Source organism: Falco cherrug, chromosome 2 (assembly GCF_023634085.1).
Source record: "Falco cherrug isolate bFalChe1 chromosome 2, bFalChe1.pri, whole genome shotgun sequence".
NCBI lineage: Eukaryota > Metazoa > Chordata > Aves > Falconiformes > Falconidae > Falco > Falco cherrug.
Genome location: NC_073698.1, coordinates 25,520,863 through 25,535,225, shown reverse-complemented (window position 1 = coordinate 25,535,225; position 14,363 = coordinate 25,520,863). Strand labels below are relative to the sequence as shown.

Here is a 14,363-nt window from a genome sequence, read left to right as displayed (position 1 = left end):
CACTTTGTTCATTGCTCCATACACTTCTCTATACCACCCACATATCCTACCTACTTTTTTTTTTCTCTTACGGTCTTCTGGACTCCTCTGTCTCTGTTCATTTTCTCAGCATTTCCTTCTTTCAAAAGTCCAGTTTCAGTTTTCCTCCTTACTATTTCCACCCACTATTCAGTTTCCTCTTAAAGGCACTGCCACTTTACAGTCTGGTTACTCTCCTCATGATGCCTTACAGTGGTCTTCCTTCTCTTTGTTCTGTCTCTCCTGTTGCCTCTACCCCATACCTCTATGTTCTCCAGAGCTTCTTAGTCCTCTCTGCTTCTCAGTGAAATGGGCATATTTCTCTCTGCAAGCTCTTTAAATCCATGCATAATACTATGTCTCTGCCCTTGCAATCAAAACAATTTCTTTCTTTTCCTTCTGCTGGTTAATGGAATTATCATCTATCTTGACATCACCTATGGGTTGTCTCCTTGACTGGCTGAGGATTAGCTGACTTTCTGGGCAGTGAGAAGCAAGGTTTATAAACTGAAGACCAAAAGCTGAACTTCCAGATTCCTGTTTATGCCTTTAAACAAATCACCTGATTTTCAGAAAGGATTTCAGAAGTGGCTGATGAGTGGTAACCACTTCTGAAAATCAGACAGCAACTTACCATGTAAAAATTAGGGATGTAATTTTAAAAATAATTAATATTTTGTGCTTGAGCAAAGTATTTCCAGACTTAATGCCCAGATGCGAGTGCATTCTGGAGTTGTCTTTGCAAATAAAGAGAGGAAGCACTGTCAGAAGTGGATCTAAAAGTGAAGTGTTGGAATAGGTTCAGCTGTCCAAGGCAGCTAGAATGATACGCATATTTAAAGACGAAAAGAAGTCATTGTGGGCCGCAAAAACAATTACAGCTTCCCATATTAATTGTCACATATGTTTCTGAAAGAAACAAAGCAAGCAATAATATGCCCAGATGAGAACATAGATGTAGGATCCAGTATGGCTCTGTAAAAGACAAGAGAAAGACCTTTTGCACAGGAAAACAGGACGAGATAAAACTTATCTGGGTTTTCCAAATTAATATGCCAGAGATCTTCAAAACAGAGAGAAAATAACATCGGAAATCAGTGCGGGAAGGAAATTTTGGTCATAGAATATAAACTTTATGAAAGATCCAACAACACCCACATTAAACTTGTCAGTTTTCAGGATGAAGAGAGGCTAATAACATTTTGCCTAAAAGATTTTTACTAGGACAAGTGTCATTTAAAGCTTCATTATCTTGACAAGTGAGTGAACAGATGGCAAAATCTTTAGCAAACTCAAGATTTCCTAGGGTACTAAAGATTAGAAAGATTTCTGAGAACCAAATTCAAATCACCAAAGCAAGGTGATTTGACAGCCTCAAAGCAGATGGGGTTTCAATTTACCTAAGTGTGAGGTAATGCTCAGGAATGATCTGCAGTGTTCACTGATACTGCATACTTAATGAAGTGTTACCAGTTCAGAAAAATACCTAAGCAACATTATGGACAGTTTAATTAAAACAGCTCAGTGAAAACAGCTGTTCAATTTGCAGCGCTAGTCGTGAAAGCAAATAAACTGCTAATTTATATGAACCATAAAGAACAGCATTGATATTATTATAATGTCATCATATAAATTCAGGGAACTGTATCACAGTGATGTCCAGCATTGTCAACATTACAAAACTGTCTACAAAGAGAAACATTCAGAGAAGTCAGTGAAGGACGATATGCGGGGAAGATACAATCATTTTACTTAACTAATGAAAAAATGTTGTGGCACTAAATTCCTACTCACCTGTAAGTCATAGGGATATCCAATGACTGTAAGTTACAGAACAAGTAGTACCCTCAGGTGCTGCAACCTGTTTCCCCAATTAATGAGGATCATCAAATTGGCAAGAAATGGCGGGGTTTATGCTCACATACTCTTAAGCAGCATGGTGGGAGTGAACAGGGAAAGGGAAGTACCCACAATGGATGAAATTTTTCAGTGAAGCATATGGGAATTTTTACAATTACTTCAACACGTCAAGAACTTCACCGTTAATGTAAGATTGTCACTAGTGTTTGGTCCAAATTGTGGTGTTTGGTTTTTTGGGGTTTTTTTAAGAATTATTAGTGGGGTTCTTGTAGGAAGGGAAGCTGTCCCTGATGATTATTTGAGAAGACCCTGAGTTTCATCAGCTCTACGTTAGAAGGACAATTTATACCTATACTTCCCAGCTATAAAAGATGAGCTATAGGACAGGAGGGAGGGAGATAAATCCAAATCTGTTTAAGTCCTGGAGAAGGATAATGTTTTACAGATGAAATAGTATTCTTTATGACTTGACTGACAGCAAGATCTTCAGATCACTGCAAAACCATTTAGCAACATTTCAGAATAGAATTTGGGAATAGCCTCCAATATGAGGCATGAGACGACTAGGTTTTGGGTTTTGTATTTACTTCTTGTAATTTTTTCCCCTTTAGCAATACCATTCACTAAAATATGTTTAAGGCCTGAACTCTCAAACTATGTATCTGATAATTTTGAGCAAATTAACATCAAGGATTACTTAGTATAAATGTTCTCTGTCAGCTAAATGAACTGATTTGTCTCAAAAATTAACACTGTGTAAGATCCTGCTGAGTTATAATCCCTTTAGCACCTACTCTCCAAGCAACGTACATGGTTTTTGTGACGTAAATGATTCAAAAAATTTCCCTGAAACATAGAACAATCTCAGGTAATTACTACGGAACAGATTTATGTCAGCACAAAATGACAAAAAGCTGTTGAAGAGAGTGCATGATAGTAGTGTAAGTAAACAGTATGTGCAGCATCTGTACTGCAGCACCATAAAGGTGTTCTGACATCATTCATAAGAACTAATCTCACTAGAAACTATTGCAACTTTGTAACCAGCAATGCATCCAAACAAAATAACTTTTTCTTCCCTTGTCAAACAGTCTTGAATGTGTATCTCCTTCCTTTGTATGGCACTTAATTGAAGTCAAGGGGAATTTTGTTTGTGGAGTCCCAAAAAAGTGTCTATTAATAATATATTATAATAATGTATTATTTATATGTAATATATATATATTAAAAAAACATAAGAGGGGAGTCAGGCCAGCTAGAATACAGTGCTCCAAGGGTGTACAAGGGTAAGGTAAAGCCTGCTGTGTTGTTTCTGGAATCAACTTTTCAAGTAATAATAAATAAAAAAGATGGCCTTTTCTGGAAAGCGAGTGGTGGCATTATCAGTAGAGAGCAGTGGCTGTGCCCTCTGTCATCATTTTGGTTACATCTCTGTACACATCAGCAGCTGATGGGGAAACACCTCCTCAGGCTTTCTCTGCCTTTGGCATGCTGGGGGGCAGCTACGGAGCAGTCCCTACTATTGCCTTTCTTGGGAATTAAGTTGCTTTACCAAGTACTGCTTTCAATCCCAAGAGAAAAGAAAAATATCTGAATATTTTCTAGCTTTCTCCCATGCTGTTTTATGTTACTATTGATGTAATAGTAATTTAATGTCACTATTAAAATTCAGTGCTGTGAAAGGCAAATGGATGCATAGCATATATTTTTTGTCTTATGCATGCAGAAATTGGAGTCTATTTGGAAGACAAGTTATGTGTTGTGTGGTGGACTATTTAATTTCTCACAGTTGAATTCTTTTACATAGACTATAATTACACAGCAGCATGTAAGTGCCTTCATAAAGTCTGCTGCCTACTGTGCAGTGACACCTTATAGCTTACCTCTCTGTGCGTACAAGTAGTATATTCCACATAAAAGTATAACGTAGCTTTCTTTCCAAGACACTGAATCTTGAATGAAATTATGGCATTATGCAAAGCTCCTCAACCTACATGCAAAAGGCAGGAAGAGTGTAAGCAAAACTGTGGTGAAGAGCTACAAATTTGGTGTCACAGGTATTTTTTTAGACTTGCAGTTCACAGCTGGGCTTTTGCCTACCTGATTATATGAAGCCATTACTGAAGCAACATTGGACGACTTTTGATAACTTTTTTCTCCAAAGCTTTCTGTAATGGTTTCAAAGGGCACTACTACAGGCCCATTCATGTTTCAACCAAAAAAAGTAAAACTCTCAGAGACTCACAGTAAACAGTTCTCTGCGTGCCTCTAAAAACTGGAACTGCAGTTGTTACTGCTGACTTGTTAATATAACACAGACATCGACATTTCCTGGTTACTGTAAACACTGAAATGCTTTTGGAGTTAATGGAATACAGGTGCTGCCTGACACTACCAAAATGTTCTCACAGAAACAGAGACATTTTTGGGTAGAAAGAGCTGCGGATCCACCTAGTCCAGCCCCTTCTTCACAGCATGAATATCCTGCTTCTCAGTGGGAATACCCAGATATGTTAAATGTCATGAAACAAGCATTCTTCCTAAGCTTAAGCTCCTTTATACTCACAGGAACGGCCATACCACTTAGTCTGCTGGAACAGAGAGTTCTGTAATGCCAGAGCTGGGTGATGGAGTGGACTTAGGCAGGCTCTGAGCCGGCTGGGAAACCTTCCCAACAGGGCTGTGGGAAATGATGCTTACAATCAAATCGTCACCAGCCTTCATTTCGAATGAGACTCAGACAATACTGCAAACATCCAGTTGGCCCTTCTTTACTGTGGAAGCAAGAAGAAATTTAAAATCATCCTGAATGATTCAAGATCCTGTAGAACTTTTTAGGTTAATAGGGGTTGGCTTGGGTCTCGGCCAAATTTTGATTCTGGTCATTATAATCTGCTTATCTGAAATTCTATCCCCTATTGCAACAGGCCACAACATTCTTCATTTCCTGTCCAAAAATATTAGTAGCGTTGCATTTCAAGTCTATTAAATATATATTTAAAAATCTGCTAAATAAGTTAAAATAGTAGCTGTGTGACCAGTAGTGAAAGAAGGTCTGTAAAAATCCGTAGCTTTCAATATATGCTTACTTGGCAATCTGCTCCCATCAGTCAGTAGCCTGATTACTAGGAAAGTGTGTGTGCACAGGAGTATTTGTGTATCTGAAAAAAGTTCTTACTCTTATAAGTAAATTGGTTTGGGGAACAGTTCAGTTGCGTTGTTGTTGGAACCTGTTGTCAAGATTGATCATGTTTTCCTGTGTAATCCAGGAGAGTTATAAAAAAAAGAACAAGCTCCCAGGTCTCTGAACCAATATCCAGATACGGCATGTGCTAAATTGCCACTGACTGCTGCAAGGCTTTTTTTTACACAAATGTTCCAATTATTTCTGCTGTGATGGTAATAACAGTTGGAAGTTTGGAAAAAAAATAATCTTGGTTTAGACAAGGTCCCAATACAATATTAAGGAAATGAGCACTTTGAGAGCAAAGAAAGACATAGTTCAGAATAATGTATTTTTGTCAAGCAACTAAAAAGGAGAGGAAAAATCAGACACCAGAAGCTGGAATGAGAAGAACAGGGACAATATTCTGTGCTGAGACATTTTGCGTTTCGTCATAGCTGCTCACTTTTTCAAGGGTGTTAATCACCTCAAAACTTCAAGCTCTGCTCCAGTAAAACTATATCTACACATATAAAATGTACTCCACTTTCCCAGTTGCTTAATCATTGAAGAACTGGCTATTTCTACAGCGACCAGCTTTGCCCAGGCCAAGCTTTCATATCTGCAACATACTACATTTTAAAGATGACCACAGAGCATCTTATGAAAGGGAGCGAAAGTTTCTTGGCACTTGGTTTGTTTTGCCCATTCTTCTCCCCTGCTATCTGAGAAATGTGCAAGAACTTCTGTTGCAGCAATTCTTCAGAATTTCAGCTGAAGTATCAGCTTTGTTTTCTACTGTTCAGTAGAAGAACTCTGTTTACTCAGACTATAATCCATCCATTTGTACTTACCATTGTGATGATTTGTACCACAGTTGCCTCCCTGTCCCCATTTTTACCATTCTCACAGATTAGAGCATCCTCCTACCTGTCACACAGGCCTTCCATCTGGAGTTCATCTTTCTCGTGTGACAAATTATACTGAGTTAAGGAGACAAGATTGGAGAAGTAGAGGGGTTATGAAAAAATAATCAGCAAGAGCTAGATACAACTAGGATGTGAGACAGAGGAAAGTCCAAGTTAAGTTTGGCCAGAATGTGAAAATCCTGCTCTATGGTAAAACCAGGAAAATGTCACTTATTTTCCAGAAAAATGACATTTTCTCTATTTTTTCTTCTGTAAGAAATGTCTTTCTTTTATTTTCTTTTTTTTCTTTTTTCTTCTCCCCCCCGAAAGAGTTTTCCAGTTGAAAATTTTTGGTTGGTCTATCAAAAACTTTCATCACATGTTTACCACCTCATCTTTGTTCTCACTTACTTTGCCTTGATAGACACAATCTGGTCCTCTTCAGTGCATCCCAAATGCAAATACTCTGGCAGTTAGTTCTCTGTTGTCACTATTCATTGCAGTTCATCCTGCATTTATGTTGCATCAAGTGGAGACTACTTGGCTCAAGGCTGAAGTTCCTTCCTTCTATTGCTTGTTCAATATTAAAAGCTTGATTCCCACAGTCTCTCGGTACAGGATGCCAGCTTTTGTTGTCTCCTCATTGCATTTTCAAACACACATTTGCATGCTTTCTCTAAAAGTGCCCTTCATGCTTGGGAGTCGGTCCTCTGAATATAAAAATATACCATATGAACCTCCTTGGAGGTCCTCTTGCTAACTCGCTTTGTGTCAGTGCCTCCAAAAACCAATTCTGGTGTGCTAACCCCAGTAGTTACTACACTGGCCAGTATTGTGTTATTGTTCTCTTGTACTCCACCCTTCCTACCCCAATTAGCTCTTCTCTTCAGTGGTGTCTTGTTTTATATTTAGTTTGTAATCTCTTGAGGACAAAGACTGTACTTTTGCTACATTTGGTTTCTGGTTCTAAGTGCTTTGATAATACAGTTTAATAATAATTATAATAATTAATAATAATAATAATAATAATAATAATCCTCTGTGTGAAGAGAAGAAAAGCTTTATTCCCCACCATCCCCTCCATGCCAGTTTCAGCAAGGGAGAGGAAGCACAGTCAAACAGCAGATACTTTGTTACTGTAGTCTGTATCTGAGAGTACTTGGAGCCTTTTCACAGTGAGCACTGCAAGAAGTCCTGTTTATTTCAGCATTAATCGCTGTGAACAAAAGTGAAAGAATTTGGCCCAGACTAATGAAAGCCAGCAGTGCTCTGCTGTTGGCAGAGCGAGGAGTGATCCTTTCCCAGAGCTTCAGAAAGCTGAAATGGAGAAGGATGAACAGATAGGTGCCAATCTCTTGATAAATCAGGAAAGAGTGAAACTGCTTTATAATTGGTCCTCATTAAAGCTATCTTAAAATGATTATAATTTGCATATGTAAATAGCAAGTAAGGAAAGCATGCCAGGGACCAGGCTGGAACATTTTGTCCTCATTCATAATGATTCTTATTTTTCTCTATCCAAAATGTTTGTTTGTTTACTTAGATGTCAAAGAGGACACCTACTCCTATGCCCTTGGTGCTTTTCACATAACTTCAACCATAGAATTAGTATGCAATTCACTGCAGTCTGCTATTAGGAAAACCTCAAATCTTTTCTTCCCTTCCAGTGATAATTCAGACTTACAACATCACACTCAGGACATTTAGCCTGCGAGAGAAAACAAATTCCAGAGCTCTAGGACCCCCAAAGAGATAAAGATCATTGCCAAAGTTATAAATATCACTTGATTTATTTATATCTAGGCTGTCTGAGCTACTATTTGAAGTTACAAAAGCACAGCAACACCATTTTGAGTATAATAAACTTCAAGAAGCTTCATTAATTTACAGTCGGTTCCTGAAGAATTAGATGTATTATAGAATTTGGTATTGCAGTGATTAGCATCAGACTGCATCAGTGGTCCTGTAGTGCTAATTGGTTTCCTCTTTTGCTCTGTTATTGCTTTTTAAGAGATACAAGTGCAAGGAGCTTGTATCCACTAAACAGCACGCGGTAACCAAGGATGTACTCATCTCATATTTTCCTCTGCAAGACGTATCCGGTTTTGTTCTTCTACAAGCAGATAAATATTGTGAAGTGCTTCTGCTAACAAAAAAATCCTGTCTTACCATAATTAGGGACCAGAGGAAAAAAAGGAAAGGAGTTGTACTTATATCGTAGTGTTTCAGTAGTTTGCAAATAGCAGACCAAGATGTAGTCACTTTTCTCTTTCCTTAGGCCTGATTCTCTTCTTACCAGATGCATGGAAATTTTTACAGTGACTTTATTAGGACTAGATCAGGCTGCGTAATGGAATCTGTAACAAATTAAAAACACACTGCTAATTAGAGGCCAGATTATTATGTAGTATCAATTAACTTTGTGTTTAATTACCATGGTGATTGGGAGGAACTATAAATTGCTAAATATATAATTAGAACATCAGACTTCTGTGCCACAATGGCATCAGAGCATGGGTGTAATTAGCTTAGATTTCCCCCTCAACATTTTATATGCTTGCAAGGTTTTCAGACAGTCAAATACCACTTTAATTCCTGCCAATATTCTGTTATCAATAAGAAAAGATAAATATCATAGTTCAGCCTCTTTCAAGGCAACTGGGAATTTCATCCTTTCTGTTCATCATATACAGTGTTTTTGTTGCAATTATTCTGAGCAGAACCATTTTGGCGCGACTAGTATCAAGCAGGAAAACTGCTGTTTCTGTGGAAAATGTGCTTTCCTTTTCTTTCCCCCAGAAATGTTATCCATCTTGTTCAGGATGTCAGAATGTTTCATGCTGTAGACAAGAGCATTGATCAGTTGGTTACTTGCATACTGAAGCAACAGATGAAAATGTGTGGGGGGAGACCAGGACTTTACCATTTCTTCAAGCAGGTTGTGTAGAACAGCTCTTACTGTAACTGCTACGACTAGGTGTAATACATCAAAAATACCTGTGTTGGTAGCTTGACTTCCGAACAGCTGACAATGATTAAAAGCATAAAATAGGAATGGGCCAGTTGCTGCACAAGATACTTTCTCATTACTCAATAGCACTTTTTTCTTTGTGGAGAAAAGTATAGAAAATCTGATCGTGCTGCTGGATTTAGTTTTCCACAATAAACTACCTGAAATTAGTAAGATTTCTGTCAGTGCCTGCCAGAGTTTGGTCTAGGCTTGCCAGTTCAGTTCTGCTGCTGATTATCAGCTGTATCCCTGGATTTTATCTTAGTAACCTGCAGTGAGATAACTTGCTATTAGCAATTGCTAGTAGCTCATTGCTAATTAGCTGCTTTCGGTAAACCTGGAAGTTTAGGGACATTTCTGATAAAGTAACATCTTCAAAAATAGTATAGAAGGGAAGAGAGTATCTTTTGTTGTATTGCTACATCCTGGCCATCACAGAAAGCAACTGAAGAAAGGGAGATCTGCGTTCCAGACAGGCTGGACACAGTAAGAGGCTGCATTCAAGTGTAGCTGCCAGAAGAACACTGCTGAAGGTTACAGTACTGGCTGACACAGACTGGTGTTTGTGGATAATGACACAGCAGTATGATACAAAGCCTTCAAAAATGATTTTATTATTTCACCTTTAGACTGTGCATCACTGCTGATCTTTATAGGGCAGCTGAGTACAATGGCAGAAATTAATTTCTCATCGCTACCTGGTTCCTAGCAGATAGAGGCCCATGGCAGAATACAGCCATCATAGGTCTTATGTACCGGCAGTAATGGCTGTGTTGGCAGGGAATTAAATAAAGTGAGGCAGAGGTCAGAGGCAGATTTATGGGGCAGAGGAGCTGATTGTAGGAACTGTAATCCTCTCTTCTCCCATTAACATCAGCAGGTGTTTGCTCTGGATCATGGCATGTGGGAGTATTTACATAATTATGCTGTCCCCCTTCCAGGTCTGGATGCATTCGCCCTTGGAAGGCATCCCTTTTCTCGTAAGAGTTTGTCCAGTCATTTGGAGGACACTGTAGCTGGAATTGCAGGAGAAGGAGTGACATACAATATCTTCACAAGTTCAGGGCAAGCACATCGTCTCCACTGTATCGGATAAAATAGTTTAAGATGAGCGTTTTAAGAACAGGGACAATGGAAAACAAATTCACATTACAGAGTAAGCAGAAGACGTTATTAAAACTGAGCGGTAATGTGGAATACATCTGTTTTGTTTGCTTTTAGCTTGTATGGGTATTGCTGACATTGCAGGTACGGGTTTAGTTTAAACAAGACAGGGAGACAGGGATATTGATAATGTTTAACATGACTTGTTTACCAGAATATTCAGCAGTGTATGGCACGCACTTTCAGGAACATCAGCCTCTTCACTGCACATCACGAATACTCTGCAGAAAGAGTAAGCAATAAGCATTGGTTTGTGACTAAATTAAACGAAGCCCGTTGTCGTTCTCAGCTGTCGGACTCTGCTGCCAGTGGTGCTGGGAACTGTCCACTTCACGGGTGGCCAGGGTAGGGAAGGGGCCACTGTTCCAAGAGCTTTTCCCAGATCACAGGGCAAGCAGAGCCCCACAACTGCTTTCCTAAGTGGGATAAGGGCCCTGATGTTGCTCTCTGGCTCATCTAGGGAAGGAGGAATCAGGATTCCTTTTAGTCTGTAAATGTGTGCAAAAAGTGGCTGCCAGGGTTTAGTTTTGAAACCTCTTAGGAGCATAAGAGCTTGTTAGAGTAGAGGAGATGATGCAGGGGGGTGGAAGGTGGGAGGTAAGTGGGTGGCATGCAGAGAAACTTAGGAGCATAAGAGCTTGTTAGAGTAGAGGAGATGATGCAGGGGGGTGGAAGGTGGGAGGTAAGTGGGTGGCATGCAGAGAAAGTGGGAAAGAAACGGGAGCGCCTGTGTGGTGAGGACTGTGTCTTGAGCTCGGGTACAGAGCTGATAAATGGAGACCTCGTCAAAACCCGGTGTTCTTTGGGCAAAAGTGGCAGCGTGGGTGAAGCACCTATTAGAGAGAAGGCATCTGGCGGTGGCCAGGTTTTCTGTCACCTCATGGCAGGTGACCTCGCCCTGGCGCGGCGGCCACCGGCTCCCTGCAGCGGGGCTCCCGCGGAGCTGGGTGGCAGCCAGCGGCTGCCCGGGGAGCGCGGAGCCTGGCCGGGGCCGCGGGCCCGGGGCGCTGAGGCGGGCGGAGGGCCCGCGGCCGGGGCCCACCGAAAGGTCGGTGAAGGCACAAGCGAGGCCACAAACGGTGCCGCGAGGCCTGCGGTGGCCCGGGCCGTCGCAGGGGTGTGGGGTCCCCAGGGCGGGGGCGGCCTCTTCCCGCCGCCGGCCCCTCACGGGCAGCCGGGGCGACCCTCGGTCGGGGCCGGCGACCTGCCTCGCCTGCGGGGCAGGGCCCGTGGCAGGAGCCGGGCCGGACCCCGGGGCACCCTCCCCGCCCCGCGGGGGCTGAGGAGCGGAGGAGGGCGGCGAGGCGCCGGGCGTGGGACGGGGCGCTGAGGCAGGCCGGCGGCGACGCTGCTGCCCCGGGGGCGGGGGCGGGCGGCGTGCCGGGCGGCGCTCAGGTGAAGGGGCCGCCTGCCCGGAGCGGCGCTGACGCGGGCTGCGGCGCGGCGGGGCAGCCCCGCGGCCCCATGTGGCCGCCGCCGCCCGTCCCCGGCGAGGGGAGCCGCCGCCGGCGCTGAGCGGGGCTGCCCGGGGCGGCATGCGGAGCCGCCGAGGATGAGCAGCCAGCGCCGCCCGGCCAAGGCGCAGCTCCGGAGGTCGCTGAGCGAGCAGCTGCGGGACTCCACCGCCAAAGCCTGGGACTTGCTGTGGAGGAATGTCCGGGAGCGGCGCCTCGCAGGTCAGTCCCGCCGCGCCGCGGCTGCCGCTACCTGCCCGCGGCCGCCTGAGGGGAGACCCCCGGGGGACGTCCCGGCCCCGGCGGCGCAGCGGGCTCCCCCCTCGGGGGACGGAGGGCCGGGGCGCCTGGGCGGCACCTACCCCGCCGCTGCCGGAGCGCGGAGAGGTCGGGGCTGCAGCCCGGGCGGGACGGGGAGCTCCCGGCACCGCCTCGGCTGCCGGCGCGGATGCGGCTGGCGGTGGCCGGGCAGCGGGCAGGTCGGAAACCCCCAGCGCCGTGCGGGCAGCACCTGCCCGGGTCGTGGCAGGCACGGTGGGGATGGTGCCACAAGCAGCGGGGCTCAGGGGCGCTGAACCTGGAGCTAAACCCCGCGTCGGAGGCACCTGAGCATCTCGGAAATCAAGAGGGGAAATCTGGGAAGTGGGCTCACCTGCGTGTCTGATCAGTTTTCCAAGTCACTCGCAGGTCCGGGTTGGTTCCTCCTAGGGTTTGCATGGGAGGAGGAGGACTGCAGCTCCCAAAGAAAAATGGTTTGTTTTGTTTCAGGCACTTTTATAGCTTTAGGTCACTTAACTGCTCTGGAGAACTGGGCTCCTGCGGTCTTACTGTCCCCAGGTGGGGACCAGAAGGACACGGAGCAAGGGCAGGTGCCCCAGTAGGTCGGGTCACATCTAGAGCACTGCTGTGGCAGCAGCACATTCACTTTACGCGTGCAAATGTACAGCTAGTTTGTATTTGTCAAATACTTCATGAATTAAAAGATCTGCAGAGTACGGCAAGTGCAAAGTAGAATTGTTATGCCTGAAAACAATACATCAAGATTTATGAGCGGAATCGTGTATAACGAAGGCTAATTTGTAAAGATGGATTCCTCTGCCACATCCTACAGCATTGTTAGGAGTTTGGTGACCTTGCCTAGGGCACTGTGACATGCTGATATTGTATGATACAGAGGTAAACAGTGTATGGTACAGGTCTTTAAGCTGTGTCTACAGCACACCAGTTCTTGTGCACATACAATTAAAATAACGGATTAAAGATGCGTGGTAATTTTTTGAAAAAATAAAGTGGCTAGGTTCAGTAATTAATTACTAAACCAGCTAATTTTGTAGTGTTATGGTTACCCAAAATATTAGCCTGTCTTTACATGTAATCTGCTTATTCCTATATTAATAGCAGATGCCAGCAAACATTCAGCAAGGATACTGTTGGCTATTTTTTCTTTTTTGGTCAAAGACAACTATTGCTTGATTGAGCAAAGGACCTGGGCAGGCAGCCATGAAGCTGTAGCCAACTTCTTAAAGCAACTGGGTATTAAAACTGATGGAGTAAAACTTTTTATTTAAGGTGGATAGAATACTAATGTCCTGGGTTTATGCACTGCCAAAATTTAAGTGCTATTCATATTATACTGGTGAGACACCGATACACATGCCCTTTCATTAAATAATCTGATGACATAACAAAATGTGTACAAATAACATCTGTTGATTCCAGAGGTGTTCTCCTGTTCAGATGCTTTTATGTCTCTGGCATTTTTGTCCTTGTTTTTATATTTACTTTTCCTCAGGCCCCTGTAGTTACAGTGCATATTCCTATGCCTCGTCTTTCAGCTTTTGTTAATGAGAAGGCAGGGAATTTAAGCTGATCTAAATGTGTCATTATTTGCTTGTTGCTAAACCAGCTTCTTCTCCATCGCAATAGAATCCAATGCCAGTCAGGTAGATAGTTGTACTATCCTTTCTTTTTTCCTCAAAGTTGACATTGTAGTTCAGCCCTGACTGACAGAGCAGCAGTGTAGCTAACTGGTAACTAGTGTTGAAGAGCAAGGACAGAAACAAAATGCAATTTTGACCATCAGTGTGCTGTTGTTTCCAACCAGCAAGCCAAACAAAGACTTGTGATTAAAGCATCGCTATGATGATGGCTTTTCAGGCACTTAACATAGTTACTGTTTTGGTTTGCTTTACTTTTTAATCTATTTTTTACGGTTTCAGACACCAGTTGCCCAACATATATCTGTAAAGAAAGTAAGCACAAGAAAGCTTAATTCTTAAAAATTATGTAATTGTTGGGGTTGGATGAGATGGTGGGAGGTCAGCCTCTGGCTCCGAGCAGGATCAGCACTGGGAGCAGGGCAGGTTGCTCAGGGCTTTCCCCAGTGCTCCTTTGGAAGAATTTCTATCCTGATGTCTATGTGCTGGAGCAGAGGGCAGCGGTACACGGTTGGGCAGCAGATGTGTGAGCTGGAGCAAGGAGGTGAACCTTAGCTAGAGCATGGAGAGAGCTGAACCTTGGCTCAGGCACTCTCAAAGAGGCAGACAGCATGGCTGGGTTGCTGTGGAAAGTAAACTGTGCATAAAAAGACTGCTGCAGAGTGCTCCTTCCCTCCCTCCATTCCTCATCCTTTACAGAAGAGGTGATGAGGAGCAGCCTCCCGGTGTGCTCCTGGGACAGGGCTGCTCCATACTGTCTCTTATTCAGGACAGATCTACGGTCCCCAGCAGCCCTTAGTTACTCTTTCTGATTCACTGACCAGGATTTGTTTTTTAAACAGTTAAGTA

General features: G+C 43.4%; 1 protein-coding gene across 2 annotated transcripts in view; it reads left to right on the top strand.

Moving 5' to 3' along the window:
* Positions 1 to 14,363, top strand: part of STARD13 (StAR related lipid transfer domain containing 13) — a 297,402-nt gene that overhangs the window by 142,077 nt on the left and 140,962 nt on the right. Inside the window, exon 1 of one of the 2 annotated variants that reach the window (XM_055702063.1) lies at positions 11,538 to 11,799. The exons of the other annotated variant lie outside the window; for it this stretch is intronic. Coding sequence (XP_055558038.1) covers positions 11,676 to 11,799 — 124 coding nt within the window. The 5' untranslated portion in view covers positions 11,538 to 11,675. Of the gene's footprint in view, positions 1 to 11,537; positions 11,800 to 14,363 lie in introns of those variants that run through there. 2 annotated transcript variants of the gene reach the window in all.